At 38.6% G+C, this 22,293-nt stretch overlaps 1 protein-coding gene across 1 annotated transcript in view; it reads right to left on the reverse strand.

Annotated features, from left to right (window-relative positions):
- The window catches only part of crppa (CDP-L-ribitol pyrophosphorylase A), a 54,699-nt gene that overhangs the window by 23,552 nt on the left and 8,854 nt on the right, over positions 1 to 22,293 (reverse strand). Inside the window, exons 4-9 of the mRNA XM_042490192.2 lie at positions 17,806 to 17,910; positions 16,047 to 16,092; positions 14,019 to 14,116; positions 7,202 to 7,279; positions 6,972 to 7,064; positions 868 to 999 (exon numbers count right to left, since the gene is read on the reverse strand). Of these exons, the coding sequence (XP_042346126.2) occupies positions 868 to 999; positions 6,972 to 7,064; positions 7,202 to 7,279; positions 14,019 to 14,116; positions 16,047 to 16,092; positions 17,806 to 17,910 (552 nt within the window). The remainder of the gene's footprint in view (positions 1 to 867; positions 1,000 to 6,971; positions 7,065 to 7,201; positions 7,280 to 14,018; positions 14,117 to 16,046; positions 16,093 to 17,805; positions 17,911 to 22,293) is intronic.

Consider the following 22,293-nt stretch of genomic DNA (forward strand, 5'->3'; position numbering starts at 1 on the left):
AAGCTATCAGGACTTTGTCTTTTCCACTCCAAAAGTGCAGCTGCAGGCTACCAGGTGGCTACACTATGTCATCTTTGAAGTGTCGTTTTATTTTCTTAGGATTTGCTCAAGTAAAAAAAGGAGAATTGCTGCACCCAAGTCTTTTAATAGTCATGTTGTCTCTCAAAATTCTGACCTTTTTTGCATGACCGTAGCACAGGTGTAGCTGTTCATGACTTTTTTTTTTCTCAGCAGCAGTTTAAGGAGTTTGAGTTGCCAGAGGATAATTGATCTGTTGATCCAGTCAAAGCTGACCAGATCAGATCGATTGATAAGAGGAGCAGCTGCTGCAGAAGTGAGTGAAAGCAAACTTTTAGATTCAACTCAATGAACAGTAAAGTTTCACTTTTACTACACCTGGTGTTCTGTTTCTATGTTTATGCCCATAGCACACTTTGTGATTCAGGATTGTTGTGCAATGTATAACTGAATGGTTTATATATTCCAACAGTGCTCCTTATGAACAGTCCAGCTCCGAAAATGTAAAATCAATATGTGGCGGCAGATGTTTTGATGATGGGCCAAATAAATAAATAAACCCTGAAATACACTAGTGTGGATGTTGCCTTAATCACACTAATGGGCACACATTTATTCCCGCTCGCACATAAAAAAGTTCACGCCCGTCCAAGCGTGCACACATAAAGACGTGTGATAAAAGACAGCAGCCTCGCCTGAAGCATAAAAGCCTGACAAGACATTGGAACGAAACACTTCAAGACATTTCCCATTTTGTTTTGTTTGGCGGCTCTTACATTCACAGCACAGGAACTCTGAGGTCACTGCAGGAAGAAATAAAAGAAAGACGGGGAGAATCTGAGAGCTTACCTTTGACTGATGAAGCTGGATGCCATAGAGGAGGATATTTCGGAGCTTTGCTGCTGAGGCCAGGTCCATGATAGCTGCTGGCTCTGCCACTCTCCCGCTGACGGACAGCTCATCTGAACCGCTCAAATACACCTATCAAAACAAAAAGACAACGCGTACAATCAGAAAATGCTTGCCAATAGCGAGGATCTCTTACCAGAACAGCAATTATGCCCCTTTTTCTGGAGCAATTACCGTTCATTGTTCGAGCTGTCGTTTAAACATGTTGCAACTCAATCTGCCTGTTTATTTAAGGTTGTGTTCAGGGATCTGCTGCGCTGAGAGTAAACAGGGGTTGGTTGATGCACGGTCCTGTCTGAGGATATAATGATGCTCTAATTCAGCTGTAAATCTTTAAGGGCCTCTGGGGTTTATTTTCTCCAATTAGAGCAGCATAATCCAGACACATTGGTTCACATTACTGTGTCATCCCTAATCCAAAATTTAACCGATTTCCATAACCGTCCCGCTGACAGAAACTTAACTCGTGATTTATTCCCTGCAATTATTTTGTCATATATCCTCAGAAGCCGTGGCAGTGAGACGTGATAGTCAGGAGAATCGACTCAAATGTGCCAAGACGTCGGCTCTAAATGCGCAATTATTTCACTTCTGCTTGAATATCAATCAGACGTTCGCTGTCATCAGGTGACATTCGGTTGTAAGAGTGATTATTCAGCACATTAGCAGGTGTTAAACCTCCAGGCCACCAGTTCACGCGAGGCCACTGAAACACTGACGGAGTGATATTTGTGCTGACAGAGTGAATTATTCAGTTCCAAAATATAAACTGTCACACATGCACACAGAATTACTTAAATAATCCACAATGTGTCTTGTGGTGGTGACTTTCTTAACGTTTCTTACACACACTAATATGTTGGAACTGCCCATTAAAACCACTCATATACCTCTGGCCACTGGACTGGTCTGCTGGGAGAATTAAAGGACAAATCTAATGTGACAAACTATTTAAAATAGCTGGTGGAGATATACAGTATTTTATCTTTTTTTTGCTATTTACAAAAACACATAACGTCAAGCACAGCGAGAACTACAGTGTCAAAAATGGTTTAAGCTGATGCGAAACATCTGCAGTTAATGTCAGGTTTTGTGGAGTCAGTTCCTCATTATGAGGGTGTGATGGCTTTTTAATAGTGTTAAAAGACATCCACCATAGAGGAAAAATACGACAAAATTTCCTCCATCAGTAGCCTTTAAAAGAACAGAATGAAATGACTTGATTTTTACAGAGTAGTTGTTGCTGTAGGTAGCTCACTGGTGATACCCACATCTCAAAAACATACACAAACTTGATAAAAGGATACTTTTTCAATTTTTAACCATCTATGTAACATATAGTATGTGCAGATGAAGTGTGGTAAACTTTTCTACATCTTACCAACAGAAATGCTCAATTCCTAGAGAAAATCTGTCAGATAATGCAATTCGCATCATCTGTCTGATTTTCTCTGGCTCTTCAGCTGTTGCTTGAACTACAGGTTGTACACATTTTTGTATGCCTGCCATCACTCGGCACACAAAGAGTATAGAAACAGATCATGAGACAGAGATGCCTCTCTCAGCCTAACTTAATCTTGGATTAAACAGCACAATAAGGCAGCGATGATCAAATACTAACCTGTCTTCAGAAACCTTTTTCACACAGTCCTTTTCTGTGTTTTCTCTGGTCATGTAGCACCAATTTCAAAAGTATATGCATCTATTTTCTGCACTGACAGTGCAGAAATGAAATGACAATAAAGACAATTTTCCTGCAGAAAAAAAGATCTTTAAGTAAAAGAAGGCCAGGCAGGAAAACGGATACCATTTAAAAAAAATACACTTCATTGAGTTTAAGATGTATGGCTCGGAGTTCTGATAAAAGAAACCAATGAACAGGTTGTAGGCAAAGACAGTTGCCTTGTTTAAGTGGGGGTTTACTATTGCACTTTTATAATGAACAGTTACATGTGTGTCATTTAGTTGTTTAGTTTCACCTGAAAATCAATGTTATTACTGTGAAAAACATAAAAGTTGTTGTTATGTGGTTAAGCTGCTGTCCAGAAATATACATGAAGTGCCTTCATGTGTGATTTTAACTGCCAAGTAATGAGAAATATGAGGCTACTACACGATACAAAACACACAGATCACAGATTTATGGTATCTAACAACATGAGACACAAAGGTGCTAATATGAACAACATGGGCTCTGTCTTTGAATACAATGCTCAAGGTCATAGCACCTCATTTTCACAGATCTGAAACAGTGACGTCCATCAGCCAGTCTGCCTCTCTGCCCTCGAGGCTACCACCTACACTTCAAACTCAGTAATCCCTCCACTGATCACTTCCATGTGATCAAACCTGTGCTAAATAACAGACTGTGTGTGTAATCTAACAAAAGCCCCCAAGCCTAAAAAAAGGTAAGAAAAACAGTTTGGAGCTGAACAAAGCGTCTTCACTTATAGCCGTGAAACTGGGATTCTGCTTCACGTTTCTCATAGTCACAACTTCTCAAACTGACTTCACACACACTCTGACGTGACCATGAAATCAGGTTATACAGGGAGGGAGACGTAAACTCCCCCTGATCTGTCAGAGTCTTATAGATTGTTTGCCTTTTCTGAAACACTGTATACCTTAAACTCGTAGACTTATAGACGTATCGGATTTCTGTGGGGCTGCAACCAAGGAATGTTTTCATCATTAATTACTTTTTGTTTAATTTTTTCAGCTGATGAACTGGTTTTAGTCTATGAACCGAACAGAATTCAGCTCACACAAAGAACAGTAAATCAATCACAAATTTGTTTGATCAATGACATACATGACACACTATCACAAATAACAGCAAATCTAAATTGTAGATTTATTTTCTGTTGATTGACTAATCAATTAACTAATTATTTCAGCGGTAACATTTTGTTTTCATTTAAATTAATGTTACAGGAATTAAAATAGTATAGAACAGAATCGAACAAAAAGGAGCAGAATAGAAAACAGAATAGAGCAGAAAAGGGTAGAGCAGAGGCGGAGTCGAGCAGGACAACACAGAGTACAGTAGAGTACTGTACAATATGACAGGACAAAGTAGAGTAGAGTACAGTACAGTACAGTAGAGTAGAGTACAGTACAGTACAGTAGAGTACAGTACAACAGCGCAGAGTAGAGTAGATTAGAGCAGAGTACATTACAGTACATTACAGTACATTAAAGTACAGTAGTATAGGACTGAGTAAAGTAGAACAGAGTAAATTTATAACAGTAGAAATAGATATAACACCTTGAGTGGAATAATTTAGTACAATACGGTGGAGATCAGTGAAATAGGACAGAAAAGTTTGGAGCAGAGTAGAAAAAAACAACAGAAACAAAAACAGAATAGAACAGACAGGAGTAGAAAAGAAACATGCTGACAGTGCAAACTGTGGGAACTCTGACATTATCTTATGGGGAGTCAATCCCACTAAAACCAGCTTCAGTGTGTGTGTGTGCGTGTGTGTGTGTGTGTGTGTGTGTGTTCCAGTCTTTATTGAAAACTTACACAGATAAGAGCGCAGCTTCAGTACGAGCTGCAGTGATTGAAACTTGTTTTGTGGCAGAAATCGTCCGTCTGTGGGTTTATTTGGTTCTTATTACCTGCTGTTGTTTTGGCACTCACTCTGTGTGATGGCTGAAGAGATTAAGTTTTCAGATTGAAGCAGAGGTTAAACATGCCTTTTAACAAATATTTAAAAGTTTCTCTGACAAGATTTGATCAGTTTGTTTGAGTTTTTTCTCCCGGTGAGCTCTCAGGTCAGCGTTTCTTTGTTAGTGGGCGAACAGTAAGCGAGGCCGAGCTGCAGCGCTCCCCCGAGAGGTGTCCGGTTTCCAAACAGCTACAGAGCTCATCAGGGGACCCGAGGTGGACTACAGGTGACGTTTTTACAAGCGGAAAAAAAGACAAGGTTTGGCTCACTGTGTAGAACATGTACCTCGAAGAAACTGAATCCGTCCTTCTGCCAGATGTCTGTATTCACCGACATGCAAAGAAAAGTTCATTCAAAGTGTGGGAAATGATACTGAGACATGTTTACCTCTGCATCAGTCACACAGAGCCACAGAGTAGACTTTCAAGACGTCTGATAAAAACCTGCTGCAGGCTGTTCTACCGCTCTGTCAACTTGTAGAAGAAGATGACAAAACCTGCAATAAGTGCAGATTCATAAAGGGACAGTTCACCCGCCAAATGTATCACCACACAGAAAGTAACATGCAAATCCTTTTTAAAAACAGCAAAGTCTCTTTCCAGCAATCAAGACCTCTGTCCTCAAGATAATCCACAGACGTTGTGAGCAGATTCTGTAGGAACTATTTTCTTTCTATCCAAGATCCATTGTGGATAAGTACATAACCTTAAGATATCCTGTAACATGACAGTACTTTATTTATCAACCTATGAATTTTGAATGATTTGTAAACTCTGAATAATTTATGAACTCTCCTGAATGGTTTATTATTATGCATATTTATTTGTATATTTGGATTTTTTTCCTTGTCTGTATTGATATGTATATGTATGTATGTATGTATTATATATATTGTATGTAACTGGTTTGTATTCATTTGTGCTGAACTTCACCCACCAAAAGCTGCCAAAACCTTAAAAAAATCATAGAGCACCTCTATTCCTTTTCAAGTGAAGAACCAAAAGTAATAAGTAAGATTTACACAGATATTTTTGTTGTGGCGTGACAGAAACAGGTCGATCCTGCACTAATGAAACCTGCTGTGTGTGGACTTACAGCTTTATTAAAATGCTGGAGAACCACACGCAAATCAAGGCAGTGGTTTCATAATAAGTAATGCTGTGTGACATTTGCTCTTATTAAACTGAGTTGTTGGGAAGTTATTTTTGGTTAAAACACACATCGAAGAATAGAGAGCAGGCTTGCCAGCTTCTGTTGAGCTTCTTACTGTTTGACTTGCTGTGTAGTTGATAGAGAATAGTTCCTTCACTCCAAACATTTAATGTGTTCATTCTTCTTCACTGGTTTACAAATCTGTCCTTCACACAGGCAGAAAACAGCGAGGACAGGAGCCTGAGGAGTGTAGGAACGATTTGGACACGTGACAGGTAACATTTTGCCGTCTGACAACTTCGGTGAACTATTTTCATCATAAAAATGGGAAACATTTAGACACTTCTGATCAAACATTGAACAAAAACTTTCCAAAAAGGCAACAGCTCACAAGAGGCGGCAAAACTGAAACGCATCTCTCAGTCTATGAAATTGAAAATATTGTATAAGAATCATAAAATTTAAAAATTGTGCATTAGAAGGAGTTGTTTTAATTCGTTATGCCTTGGCTATAAGTCAGTGTAAATGCAAGTTGCTTGAGTTTTATCGCGTTCTGCTTTTGCATCTAAAGGCTGCAGGATTTAGAAGCTGGAGTGATGCCATTGATGAAAGCATATTCGATATGTTTTCATTCACATCTGCTACAAAAGTGGAGCAACACCAAAACAGACCTTACATTAACACACAGCTCTCTCTCCCAGTGCTGTTGTAGCTGACTGGGAACCTGTAGGCGGGTGTTTCAGCTCTGGTGTTTGCCATAATCTGACTGACTCACGCTTATTGTGCTAATCTCAGCATATGTTGCTGACAGTGTACGGCTGAAAATTTCCAGGCTGAACTCGCGCTTTTTGCCTTTGGTTCCACATTATGTGCATCACTCTATGAACCCTGTGCCCTGCATGTAGCTGCGTGCACTCAACCTTGAGCCCTGTACCATGACAATTTGACACGAATACACAAATTGTTACAGCCCTAATTGATAGCCACAACATTTATTTATAATCCCCAGATAATGTGTACTACTGACTTTGGTGAAACTTGACTTTCCATCTGACACCATGAGGTTGACTTTTGTGGTTATGAGTGAAACCAGCAACATTTGAGAAGATTGCCATGAAATTTGGTACAAATATTCATCTCAGCCTCAAAGAGCCACCAGTGAGTTTGTGTAGTCTTTTTTTATAAAACCATGGCTGCAGTATCTGAAAGTGAACTCACACAAATGACGACCAGCGGATGGAGAAGAGCCCGATTCGCTGCTTCCAAATCTGTCAGTATGGCCTCCACTTCAGAAAGGCAAGAGTGACTGACCTGGAATCCCAAAACATCAAAAAACAAGAACTTTTATAAAGTTGATATTTTCTCCATGATGATCAGCAAGAAAAAAGTTGCTCAAAGCAGTTTTTTTTTTTATTTCTCTGAAAGGTTGTGCTTAAATGGACACTTACAGAAACCTGGATGAAGTTCGACCCCGTTAACAGATATTTGGCGTTTTCTCCCATCAGATCTGGGATGAGATCCAGCTCCTGCAAGACAAAGATCTCCTGATGTTAAATATTCACTTGATATCATGCTTGTTACTGAGTGATAAGGCAAAAGCTGCAGTTCTGCTGCGTCTGATGTGGAGTGACAGATTGACTTCATTGCTCTAAAGGTCAAGAGGCTTCTGGTTTTTGTTTCAGCTACTTCTTCAATCATTTAGTGTGAGATTACACCCACCTGTTTTACTGCCATGACTGATTTTATGACTCTAAAAAAATCTAAATACACTCAGGGAGTACATATGCAACTGGGCTCATTTCCATCAACTGTAATCAGAAGCTTATTAGGACAAATGGAAGAGATTTAAAAAAAAAGAAACTGTTTCTGGACTCCTTTAAACTTCTGAACTGGCAGGAAAATTCTGTCATATGCAAAAGCCGGGGACAGCGATCAGGCACGGGCCAACTTAAATTTCATTACGCTGCAAATTGAGTCAAAGGCCGACGTACGGCCAAGAATCGTAAAAGCTTTTTTGCACAAAGAACCAGGACATTTTGGTCCTGATCTTTCCAGTCAGCGTCAGCCTTGGCACATGAACGACATGCGGCAACCGGATAGCACGCCGTGTCCACCATGTCCGATCATCTTTGTTGTTGTGCTTCTAATTACGGCCTGGTACTACAATTTCACACACGCAGGAAATAAACACAGAAATAAACATCCAGGGTCTGAGTTTGGCATCTAGATCCAGTTGTTTTACCCATTAAAATAACAGAATGTCATTGGAAATGTGAAACGGTTATGGGAAACATATGTTGGAGGGTTAATTGGTCTTGAAAGATAACTGCCCATGGCTTCAGGAGGAAAATCATTTCAGTCCGAAATGTAGATTTGCAGGGTTTTAAAATTTTGACATGATCTAAACCAGGTTGGGCATGAAATCCCAGAGTAGGAATGTTTATTTAAATTTAGGCATGGCCTGGAGAGCCAAGAAGCCACGGAGGCTTTGACGACCAAACCACTCAGAGGACGCAAGAAAAACAAAGAGCTCAGCACAGCAGTGAGCCACCCACGGAAATAAGTCTTAAACCTGTTAGAAAAGAGATCAAAATGTGGTCATTTCAGTGTCTAATTTAAAGCAATGTGGTGTTTTAACACTAAAAATATACTTAAAGCTGTTATATTTTGGTATTTTGGCTTCTTTGGGGAAGTGGAATTCAGCTGTAACATTATCACCTTATAACGTTTATGGCAAACTTTGGCTTCACACCCGAGACTCAAGATTCAAGAAAGTTTATTGTCATTCATGACATTCATGAGCGTGAACAAAACTGTGCACTGAGGTCCTAGTAAAGCTGCAATAAATTATTTTTACACTAGAATATAAAACTAGTAGAGGCAACAAATAAATACAATAAAATAAACAATAGAGTCTAAGATTAAGAAAGGATAATAACATTACAAATTTAACAAATGAGAATAGTAAATATAGGTATAAAACAACATTTCCCTCACACTTTCTTTCACACTAACTGACAAGAAATCACAAAAACTGGAAGCTAAACTGGGAGCTCAGGAAGCCGCTGCACTCCTGCGCGATCACCCATGATGTAGCAACCCAAAAAACATTAGTTACCAAAGTTAATAAAGCACTCAGATTTACAGCACTTTGGTCAAGAGTTATTGTTTTTAAATGTGCTTTATAAATAAATTTGGATGCTGCTAGACTGCCCAAAAATACATGCTTAGCATGGTATATTTTTCAGTTTCTAGGTAAACAATATCAGCAGATGCAGATTTAAACAATGGGAGAGAAAAAAAAACAAAAAAACAAATTATGGGTTGGATTCAAACTTATTAGGAAATTATAAAATGTGACATATTTACATTGTTAATATTAGAGTCTGCAAGCATCGAGATATGAAGCTAACAGCAGCTGTTACTGCTGTTGGAAATGTAATGACTGTATTTACAACATTTAAAGGTCAACTCTATACTCAAACTAACACTAAACACATTACTTATCAGTATCTGTGGCTGAGAGGAGAAAAGCTCTTATTCTGGCGGTGTCTGCGCTACAACACTCCTTCCTGTCGGTCTAAATGACAGATCGTCTTATAGGTTGAGGTTAATCATTAAAATCCTTCACTAAGTTGATACATGAGTCTGAAGATCATCTTTGATCTGGGCTAAAAATGAGGATATTATCATACATCAAGATAAAAGGGTTAGTGTTAAAACAGAGGAGGTGATTTTGTCTGTTTTTTTTTATGAAATACTTCTTTCCTCATTTATGTACTTAGCTGCCGATAAAACATCCACTTGTCTGGGTTTAGTCTTTGATCCAAACCCATGAATACCTAAATAACTGATGGCTCATAATTATGCGTCAAAAGGAAAACGTCATCTTTGTTGAGAGTACTCATTTTAAGCATTTGAGGAAAAAATGGCAGCAAGTTTTTCTTTATTCTGCTACAGGAGTTTAGTTGGCTGATTTTAGAGGATGTGACCAAAACTCTGACCAGGAATTGCACAAATTTACTGCATTTTACTGTTTGAGAGCAGGGCAGATAAATCAGTGTTGTTTTTATCTGTAATGGGGCAAAAAACATTAACGTTGAACGTTTTTTCATATTATTAACTGAGACATCTATTTGACCCATACTTTTTGCAAAGGACACAAATTTCTTATTATAGAGAAACCTGGTTTTCTTTTCAATATTTTGCTAAACTACTTTTTAAAGCTGAACTACTGTTTAAAAAAAGCTTATCTGACAGGTGAGAACATTTGTTTTTCATGTTTTACTATGAAATGGGCTTAAAAATGTCAAAAAGAGATACTTTGTGGTATTCATATTTATGGGGAGGAGGAAATGTATTTGAAGTCAGATCAAAAGATCAACTTTTACCATTTTTTGCAGAGGACATGGATTTTTTTAAAACAGAGAAACCTGGTTTTCTTTACATTATTTTGCTGAACTACTTTTTAAAGCTGAACTACTGTTAGAAAAGCAAAGCTTATTTGACAGGCCAGAAAATTTATGTTTCATGTTTTACTATGAAATAGGTTTAAAAATGTAAAAATGTTAAAAAGAGATACTTTGTGGTATTCATATTTAGGGAAGGAAAAGCTGTATTTAAACAATTTCAAAATGTCAAATATCAAGAATATGTGACATTGTACTTTTGGCTGAGATTAACTTTTTTTTTTTAATTAATATTGATACATTGCCTGTTAAACAGACAGAAATTTGACTGCGACACAAACTTTAGACAAAAACATTACTACCACCTAGGAGCACTTGAACAACCACCTCAACCCCCAACTGTTCCAGTGAAGTGGTCAAAAGTTAACATGGTTTCACTGGGCAGCTTTCACATGTATGTAAAGGTAAAAAAAAAACTAAAATGCTCCTAAAGAAAAACAACTCCTTCTACCTGTAATGTGGAATTTTCAGTAATTAACTTAATTTTTGTTTAAATTTTGCATCAACTTTTCCTTTTACTCTGTAAGTCTGGATTTAAACATTATCAAATGGATTGTTCTGATAACATCCTGCTGAGTGAATCCCCTAATCATATTCTTACTGCGAGTGTCTTCCTCCTACTCGCACACGCTGCCAAATCCTCCACCTGCGCACGCACGCACACACATGCAAACACACACACACAGTCAGTTTTCTGCTGGTTGGCCCAGTCTTGCTTATCCCCTGTATTAGATTCACGTAATGGCACTGGGACAAAGGTAATTCTTCATCTTCCGCTCCTTCCACTCTCCTTTCATCTCCCCCTCCATTCTTCCTCCCTCCCAAACTCCCTGAAAAGGATGTATCTGATTCCGAAACACACGCACCGGAAAAACACACCCCCACCGGCCACCTGAGCAAAGACGGGAATGGCTCCAATCAGCCGATCCAAAGGGGCCGACACCGACCCCAATCTGTCTGTGGGGCCCGGTCCAGCACCGGACAGCCAGATCCGCCTGTTTGACACCGGCTGATGAAGGACCTGGAGCTAGTTTAAAGGACGATGGACTGTTTGGATCACGGAGGAACATGGAAACATGTAATACGGCGTGCTCTGCCTCCCCCGTTCCACTTTCAACACCTACTCTTGGAGAATATATATATACACGTCAGGATGATCCAGAAAACACGTTTCTATACATGAAGCCATGTGTGGGCGATTTGTCAGCCGGGGTGTTTGTTCTGGAGATGAGGAATCAGTGATGGCAATGAAATAGAAGCACATTAAGGGACGCACATAATATCATAAACACCTGTGCAATCTCATGTGATTCAACATAAAAAAGACCTGCAACATTTTGTGAAGTTTAAAATGATATTACATCTGTGTTATTTAACTCTAACCTCACTGTTGAAGCCTTTATTTTGGTCTTATTTTATGGGATTACTTTGCATCGTTATTAAATGCAATTTTGTTCTCAGTTAAGTAGATTTGTTTTCAAAATGAAGTCTGAGGCTCTGAACTTATAAAACAAAAAAGAGAACGATACATCTTGTGTTTACATTCATTTATAATTAATTGTAAAAGCAATAATTAATGGTTGGTTTGCATTCCCACATTTAACACCAGGAGCTCTGCATTATATTTGACTATTAGTTAGGAAGCTGAGAAGGCAAAGGAAATAATAAGTTTATACTTCCTCCTAATTCTTTTTAAACATGTAAGATGCAATTTCTTGCTGCTAATTTAAATCTAGTCTTTGAGATTTTTGGAAAGGTTATCGTCCATTTTTGTTATTGCCATTTTGTTTAATTTTTTAGCTTTTTCTGTTAGTTTGTTTGTTTTACATGTTTGAAATATTTATCTATCTACTCTAGTATGTTTCTATATTAACTGTTAAAGAAAAACAAAAGAAAAACAAACACATTAAGCGACAGTGCTTCATCTTCCACCCACACTGCATGAACAACTTTCAGCAATATAATAGCATAGAAATATTATTATGATTGGAAACATTTAAGGAAAAAAAAGTAAATGTCAGTAGAAGCTGCTCACACCACTCTTGAAGCTTAATAAAATATCTGCAAAATATTCAATTTCTCAAAGAGCTTTTGAGTCATGAAGAGGTGATAGCATAACACTAAAATAAATGGTATTGGATGATAAATGGACTTTGCACCTTTCTAGTCCTCCAACCACTCAAAGTGCTTTAAAACTATGTCTCACTAGGCCACTGAGTAGTTCACTCAGTGGCCTTTGCCCCATGATGGCTGAGGCTGCCACACAATGTGCCACCTGCTACCTATTTAACCATCACAGTCACACATCGAATGTGTACTATTAACTACACATTGGGGCTCAGTATCCTGCACAAGGATACTTTGACATGCAGGGGCCTGACTGCTGTTTTTCTGATTAGTGATCATCTTCTCTACCTCCTGAGCCAAACCACCCCAAATGTGCATTTCGCGATGCTACGGATAAACTAAAAATGCATGAAAGACAATTAACAACAAAGGAGGAGTGAATCATCCTGCAAGACTGTTTTGAAAAGTTTTTAAGGACATATGTTTACTTGATATAGTTAGATAGCACGTTCATGATCTGTAGGACTAACCCCTCTTTTTATTTATCTAATTTTCTTAATTGAAATTTGTATCTATCTATTTGTTTGTTGTTGGTTGGTTTTTAGTAGGTGTTCCTAATTTTGCCTGTTTTTTTCTTGCTAGTTTGCTTCCTGGCTTAATGGATTGCATGAGGTGCAAATTATTGTTTTTTAAGCTACAGATATCCCTTGTTTGACAACTTTAACTTATTCAAAATGCCGCTGCTAAGGTCCTGACAAAAACTAGGAAATATGACCTCTGATCTCTAGTTATAATTTTTTTTCTAAAACCAGCCTTGTGTAATCAACTCTGTTAACATAGTGTTAGCTTAGCTTCCTTGCTGACATGATAAACAAAATGCAAAAACCACGCATAACGTATCAGCGCTCCCCAACACCCTGCAACTGATTTTCTGCCAAAAAAGAAAAATGCTATATGGACACAGGGCCTAACAAAGCTAATTTTCGTGACATCCATTCTTCTTCTTTCTCTTTGAAGAAGGAGGGAAGGGTGCTTGAGTTAGTGGTTACGTGGCTTGCTGAAGGGAAATCCAACAGTTGTTGAGGTAAAGGAGAAAATTTCACATGTGGAACCTCTATGTGGTCTGTGCCGTCTGACCGAATATCTCAGGCTGTCACTCCTTACTGTTTTGCATATGGATACTGTTTTCCATTGTCTGCTAGGAACAATTTCACAAACTAAATGGAGGATGTTTGCAACATGGGAATTTGATGTGCCCAAAAAAAGATTAAGAGTGAAAGGGAGGGATGTGAACTGTGGTGGAAACTGGGAGCTCGTCAGGTCTGACTGAGCAGAGGTTGTAGGAGGATGAGGCGGAGGAGGAGGTAAGAACTCATCACTAAACACTCAATTAATCAAGCAAACTCCCACAGTTCAGGAAATATGACGGCCATCTGCTCTCCTGCGTGCAGGGGAGTGCGAGGTAGAGGTCGGAGATGGAGGGTGAAAATGAGTAGGAGGAAAGATGCAGAGTGGATCTCCCAGACAGGATCCATTAGAGGTCTGAGCTCAGATGGTAAGTCTCACCACCAAGGCCACCCAAGTAGAGCTCACATCGAGTTTGAGGAGGGATTGGAGGTGCAGGGATGGAGAGGCAGAGGAAAATAAAAATGGCAAACTCATGGGGATCTTCAGTAATGCTGTCAGGATTATAACCAACATTTTAATCAGCTGTGTCTGTCAGTCTTACCATGTTGAGAGCTCCAAAAGCCTTCTGGAGAGCACCGGCCAGCGTCACAGCTTCTGCAGATCCACCTGTGACAACACAGGCCGACCTCGATAGAGTCTCTGGAAGAGAAAGATGGGACTGGTTGAAAACTCCTGAAATAATGGCTCCAGAAAAGACACGAAACAGGCTTAAAAAAAAAAAAGACACTTTGAAAACTAACAAACAGAAACCTCCAGGGCTGAAAAATGAACGGCCAATGCTTGACTTCAAAAGCGAATTACGATCAAAATACATGGGACACGGAAGCAGTGCAAGATATCGGCTGCAGCATGCCCACAGCAGAGCACGCCAATGATAATTAACTACAGCTGCTATACTGACTGACCATGGAAGAAGCACTTGTCTATACAGGCATCGCGCTGCTCGATGCTATTGCAGCTGGTCTATTTATTTTCCTCCCCTCACTGCTCTGCCCTCCAACAGGTAAAAACTGCAAAACTACGGTATATCTTTTTTTTTTTGCCTTTATTATACAGGACAGCTTAAGCATGAAAGAGGGAGAGAGGGGGGTTGAAGTGCAGAAAACACAATAGGTTTTAAAATGATTAAAATAAAATGCTTCATTGTACCAGACCAAATGCAACATAACTTTGTCGGTATTTTTTAATTTCACATTCAAATAAATCAATCAAATCAATCCTGTCGTTAAAACAATCCAGTAAATTTATTCAGTAGTAGTTAATCTAGCCTCAATGCTTCAAAACTCTGCAGAACCAACTGCATCATCACTCAGCAAAACTCGACACACACACTGTGAAGCTGGCAGCAGCCACACACTACAAAGCCGGAGTCTGGATAACAGATAAAAACCCTGGCTCCACCCTGACTATGTGACGCGATGTGTTTGTATTTCGTGTGTTTCAGCCATAAATCCCCACACACAGAAATAAATATGTTAACAGTCCGGTACAAAACCAGATTTAGTCTCTATAACTAATTTTCTCATTCAAAGCTGTTGGGGAAGTACATTTCTTCCATAATTCACCTGTTTAGAGTTTATTAAAGTTAACTGTAATGTTTTGGTCACCTGAAAAGTCTTTCTTCAGTGTTTGCTTGTCCTAAAAGACCCCTGAAAGGTCTGTCAGAAACAGAAAACATACATTATTCAACTATTTCTTTAACCAAAAATAATCGTCTGTATCATAAAACTACATCAATTCATCACAGCCACTGCTGCAAAAAACTGAGGACCTCCAGAGCGGCTGCCTCACTTAAAAATCCATCCACTGAGAAATTGCTTCATAAGTGTTCATACAAACACACTTCAAACCAGAATGCACACAGCCATGTGTTGGTCTGCGCGCACACACACACACACACACACACACACACACACACACACACACACACACACACACACACACACACACACACACACACACACACACACACACAGTGGTGCGTAATCAAGTATGTGTGAGCACACAGAAACACAAACACACACAAACTGAAACCCTCGACAGTTTGTCAAACTGACAGATGTGAGAACTTTCTTCAACGTCGTCTCGAAAAAAAAGGAACTCAAACAATGAATTCATTCACATCAGTTTATGGGAATAATCACCGTGTACCTTATGTCATCATCAAACAGGTGACTGTTGGTCCAGGTGCCGGCGGGGTGAAATATGGGGCTGTGTTTATTTTAATGTCTCTGATTGTGATAGTCTCCCTTGTTCTGACTTGCTCTCTGTAGTATTCACAGACTGCTTAGAGCCGTCCTGCTCCAACCGAAGCTGAACAATACCGCAAAGAATTTATCCGTCTCAGTACAGCGAGGAGTGACTGTGCTTCATTATATTCAACCAAGAGAGACAAACACTCTTACACTGCTCATTTCTGAGCATTTAACCTGTCTGAGAAGACCTTCTTACTTCAGCCTTTCATGTGTGCATGTTTACATCATGTGTGAAAATAACATAAGTAGATGAAAAAGTTCACACAGAGCACGCAGGAGGTGATGCATGTTAAACTGAAAAGAGTTGAACTCACCTTTGATAATGGACTCTGCAGCAGCCAAATCCCGTTTGTAGGTTACCTGGAGGAAAAAATAACATGGTTTTAACAGATAAGTTCACCCAAATTAGAAAAAAATATCATCTATCCTTAGAGGTGTCTGGCAGTGCATGTAGATTTGTTTTTGTGCCAAGATTTTAAGATATCTGGCTCTGAAAAAAACAAACTATCCAAATATACTGAAGGTGAATGGAATTTTGTTTGGGTTCCTCAAAGCATTGAACATATTACTCTGATCAATGGTTCCTCCAGCATCAGGAGATAATTAACAGGAAAATATAAATAGGATAAGAAAGAAATAAGAAATAAATTTTAGGGCTGCTCTCTGAAAGTAGAAGATTACAATCATAAATTGGAGATCTCTCAGTTGCCTGAAATTCTTCAGTTAGTGCATTCAGTTTTTGTTTTTTGGTCAGTCAGGGAGCAGTGTGCTTCTGGGGATGTTTTGGTGCTTCACTTTTCCGCTGTTCTTTACTACAGGCAGCTGCAGACCCAGATCCAGCGTGAGTCTGAGGGTGACGGGGCTGTTGACCGGGAGAAGAGAGCGTTTTGTTATCTTCTGCCGTCCACTTAGAAATGTCGACTTTGTAGATCACAGTAACTTCATATGATACAGTCTCTTACTTTTGTTTGATATCTAGTGTTGGCAAAAAATTTGCATTGCCGATCCATCAGTAGCGTCGTTAGCATGCACTAGCTTGGAGGGCTAACTTGACTTGTTTACTATATTATGGAAACTTTACTGTCACCATGAATGTCCCACTGAATGCCGTCAAAACTCTCAAACTTGATATGAAAAAAGAACTAATAGTCTAATATTCTTACTGAACAGCCAAATCCATATGAACTGAACACCTCCAAAAAAACTTTTATATATTCTCAAGACTTTTCTCTAGTTGTAGCTTTTCTTTAAGAAATACAGTAAAAAACTTGCCTAACTCAAAAAGATTGATGCAAACTCTTGCGTGATTTTTTTTTTTTTTTTTGCGGAGCCACATCAATTGTTTTTTTCCTTTCCCACGGACAGATGAGACTAGTCTGGCTAATCTTCATGGTTCCTCAGAAGCAGAAAACTCAAGGGGACATTTAGTTCTTGATTCAGTTCCTGTGGCTCCATAGATCCTGGAGCTATTTGGTCAAAAACGGCTTTAAAAATGGAACAATCGCTCTTCAACTGAGCGGCTCTAAACTCATAGACATCCATACTGCATTGTGGCGTCACGGCTTCATATTTATCACAAGCAAAAGTTTGGGAACCAGCACTCTGAGTTATCCAGACTAACAGAGGTTGAAGTTGCTCTTCAAGTATTATTTAAATGCTTCTTCAATGCTTCGAACACCACAAACTAAATTCCATCCATTATGTTGAGGTGGGGACATAAATCTCAAAACCTCAGCACATAAAATCAAAACGATCTTCATGGCAAGATAACACACAATGTAACTTGAAAAATACATCTTTTTGTAATTTGGGTGATCTAACTGTTTAAGGCAGAACGTTACATGATCTGATAAAGAGGTAAATACTGAACATTTACATTTAAAGTCATTTCTACATGCTAATCCTGGATGTCACATTCAATATATTAGTGCTTCCTCGTTTGCCAGAACCCCTCACTTTCAATTCACAGGCTTTCTTTGTGCCCATATGATAAATCAATGGCGGGCACACAGCTGTGCACGCCAAAATGTCACCAAATCCACAATCCCCGAAACCAAACCCTGGCGAGCTCACCTTCCACAGTGTTGGCGGACCCTGGATGAGCTTGGCATTGGTGCCACAGTACTGCAGAGCCAGATGAAGACACTCGGTGCCAAACTCGAAGTCTGACTCACTGCACTGCAGAGGGGACACAACAAGAGGGGAGCGGCTGTGGACAATTGTTGACAACAATATATTTCCATCACACTCAGTGGAGCTGTGGTACACCATGTTCCTCTGCAGAGCTGGAACTGCACCAGTGCCTGCAACCAACTGGATGCCCTGTTACATATATGAACTCACTGACATACCATATGTGATGATAGTGTGTGTATTTTATAAAAAAGACGTCAAAATTGTAAGCATACTCTGAAATTTTTTAGACTTTCCTTTCTTAAGCAGTGACAATGCAAGGCTGATCTTCGGCAGGCCAAATGTTCAAAAGTAAAATCACCAGAGAGATAATTAATCCTTCAGGGTAAGGTTTAGGCAATTAACTCATTAGATATTGAGACATTTCCATCAAAAACACAAACACGGACCTCATGGTGGCGCCAGAGGAAACACTGGGGGATCACTAAATTTATTACAATTCATCCTGAGGTAAACATGACTGTCACAACCAAAGTTCATTGTTTTCCAGATGTTTTACACACAAAAAAATCCTACTCTATTCTAATGATGATATAACAAGAATAAAACTCTACTTCTTAGAGCCAGCAGATTGTCTTGCACGCAATTTTGAGGTTTTGGTTTGAGTGTGCTGCGAGGGAAAACAACATGAAAAGTCCAAATGGAACATGAATGTGCTCAGTAAACTTTCCCACCAGTCTGCAATTTAGATTTTTAAATTTCTACATGTGGAACTTTTGGCCTGATGGCGGTCGGAGAAAGGTCACAGGCGGTCAATTAATTCATAAGGAATCATCCTCCAGGGATTTGCAATATCTAAACATTTAATGGCAATATTTTCTTCAGCTCCAAAGTCTTCAGTGGGTCAACTTAACCATCTTTAGGCCCCCAAAATATCTATCTAAAACAATATGCATTAAGACCTTTATCAGTATGAGGATGCCTGGAAAGATCTTTATCTACTTAGTAAACCTGCATTTAAGAATTACCTCATATTGCGCCTCATTCACTAATATGTGCTCACAAAATAAACTACCATGTGATTCATAAAACATGTGCAGCACCTGATGTTGTTCATACCCGTTTGGTGCTCAGCACACTGCCACGCCCTCGTTTCTCTATATAAGGATAAACGTTTCCAGAGAGGCGCATCATGGAGAAAAAGGTCGAGTTGTTTCTGTTCACATAAAGTAAATTTCTTGGCAATCAGAAACAGCTGATAACTTGCTCGTTATTCTCTTAATTCTTATTATGTCAGTCTCTAAAAACGCATTGTTTTCTGGTGGCATAGGCTGCGATATATTTTATTACAGCGAGGCTATATTTGCCATCTTAACACCTACTTGGAGGTAAATCAGAATCGTTTATATTCTTTTTATATACAGTTTATGCAAACTTTCACTGCACAGTGGGAGCAGCTGATTATTACAGACCAAGTCAATAAAAACAACGAAAACCAAAACAGTTATATTTTAATACGAACATTCTCATGTACTGTATTGTATGCTTAGTCTCGGACACCAAGTTTTTATGGCTGAATATTTTAATTATGACAATAATTGATAGGGATGAAAAGATGCATTTTTTTAATACATTAGCTAGCACATCAGAAAATTGATCATTTTTAATATTGTTGTCCATTAAATCATTTTTTAAATGAGTGCGGTTTTAATATGCTATGTATTTAATTTCAAAGTTATGTGTTTACATTTCCTAAGACAGTCCCTCATTATTTGTGTGTCTGCATGGTCAGAGATAGTCCTCAATTTGTTTGCAGAGTACGAACAAACTCAGGTCAGAAAATAGTGAATTTGTGCAATAAAATGTGCAAATGCATGGTTTAAGCACAGATTTGTGCATATAATTGTTTGTGGCTGAGACCCAGTATTTTCACAACAGTTCAAACACGAGCTGCTGTGTACTGATTTAACACTGGTTCAAGAAAACTCCTCTGTTGTTCCGACATTCATGAGATAGTTTGGTTCTGTGCTTCATATTGTCATCTCCTTGAGAGATTGAATTTTTCTAAAACTTTACCTTTCTGCGCATATTTCAGCAAATATATCTGAAGCCTTTCATACACTGTATCGTGATGGGAGCTGGTGTTTGAACAGAAGAGAAACAGGCTCGTAACACGATGCTGCCATCATCACATTTTTCAGGAGACTCTTCAGAGGATTCTGTTTTCTTTGGCTGATGGACTGTCGGCCCCGTAACTCTCTTATCTTTCTGAATTTGGTTTCATCGGGTCGTAAGACATTTTTCCGTGTTGTTCAATAAGATGTGACGTGCTTTCCTGTATAACTGGATGCTACACAAATAAATGTAAGAAATAGCAAAACATTATCATGGAGCCTGGTGCTGGTGGTGTTGGGGAACCTTTGCTTCTTGTTTGCTCCATTGGAAAACTGTCAAACTCTCAATCTAAACGCTTTAACGACAGTGTTAAGAGAATTTATTTCTGTTGGTTGACCAAAAAAATGTTTCCAAACATAGATTAACTAATTTTATCAATAAACCAGATACTCATTAAATGGGTCTTTTACTTTACTTTCCAGCAGCAGAAATGTGACATTGTTTGTTCCAGCACTTTATTTCCCCTCGTTTTCAAGTAATGGTTCCAAGGCTCATTAGAAGGTAAAAACATGTGTTTCTAGTATATTTCATTGGAAGGAAACAGTGCACATGCAAATTTGATGCTTTTATGGACTTTAAAAACAGCTTACATAAATGTGTTGCCCGTTACACAAAAACATGCATGACTTCGGCTGCAAATGTTCGGAGAGGGAGGGAGGGCAGGTCTGTTATAATCAGCTGAATGTCAATTTGGAAAGAAAAATAATAATCTATAAAAGGTATGAAAAATGTTTTGGTGAGCCAAGAGGAAACAAAGGTCTAATTGTACTAATTAGAATTAATTTCTGGTGAGCGTAAACGTGCATGTTAATCCTGAAGTCCAAACTCCAGATGTAAAAGTTGCGCACAGTAATGTCTACGCTTGTTTTTGCAGGATACAATATGATAATATAATAACATAATATTTGAAGAAAATTTGCAGTGATTGGCTACGAGCAAAGCAATACAAATGGTCATTTTTTTCAAGATCTGGATATAAAAAAGATTGACTGCAGGTATTATTTGACTGGGGAAGCTTTGATACTACATGGTTTTGGGTTATTTCAGCCGATACCTTAAAGGTATGCAGTAGCAATAACCAACCATGGATCTATTTTTAGGGTGAAAGTTTTGATTATATACAAGTCCAATATTCACTCTCCTAACTCTGAAGGAATTATCTGTTGAATGCATTTAGCTGTGTTCAACACTGAGTCAATAAACTTACCTTTACCCTTAGAGCACGCTTTAATATAACACACTTGTATGTCTCTGCACACAAAATGTGCTTTTCAAAATTGAGCTTATTTTCTACTTGCATTAAATGATTTTTTTAATCAGTTCTAATCATAAATCAACAGAATTGTAACACTTTAATGACAGATTTTTTTCATGATGCCACAATGTTTTCAGATGAAAAGAAAAAAAACCACAAAAAATGAATTATTTTCAATATACTACATGCAAAGTTTTTTTGATTATCAAAGCCTATTTGTCAATGATTTACAGCAACATTGATTGTGACACAGCACCTAGTGGAAATAACATGTATTTTCTCCATATGCCAAATATGGTATGAATGACATCATCACACGAAAAACAGGAAAAAAATTATAAATTTCAAGGCAAGAGCCCAGAAAGACAATTTTTATATTTCGATGGTTTTGGGATCGAGAATTGCAGTTTAAATGGGTTTCAATGAATGTAACAATTTTGTTCACACAAGTGTATTTTAAAATTATTGTAGGAGCTGAGCTGGAAATTCAAAGATTAGCCAAAAATAAACAACCTAGCTGAAATGCATGCCATATCCATGAACACAAATTATCAAAAAATTAAGAATGAAAAGCACATAAAATGCATCAAACAGTCCCTAAGGGTTAATTAAGGTGAGTTTCTATATTTTGTATTAGAGCTTTGGCTCGCAGCTGGGAAAGCTTAGTCCATGTAGATCACATGGAAGTTTGGATTGAGGCGATGAGCTCATTTGGTTTAAAATACACTCAGGACTACAAAGACAGGTCCATGCTACCTGAGATTATACCTGGGTAATATTTTATCAAGCTATAAAAGAGAGGGGTCTTTTATTCCACGGACCCTGGAACTGAGGGGGAAATTACAACAGAGATACGCTCTCGGTCTTGAGGTAATTTAACCTTTAGTATTTTCTCCCGGTACAAAAGCTTTCACTGGGGACTGGATAAAGTGTCTCCCCCTTTGTCTTTTCAGCCCTAAGTTCTCCTACTATCAATGGATGTCAAGCTACAAATGTGC

This window comes from Plectropomus leopardus, chromosome 11 (assembly GCF_026936395.1).
Source record: "Plectropomus leopardus strain MGB_pleo_1.0 chromosome 11, ASM2693639v1, whole genome shotgun sequence".
Taxonomy (NCBI): Eukaryota; Metazoa; Chordata; class Actinopteri; order Perciformes; family Serranidae; genus Plectropomus; species Plectropomus leopardus.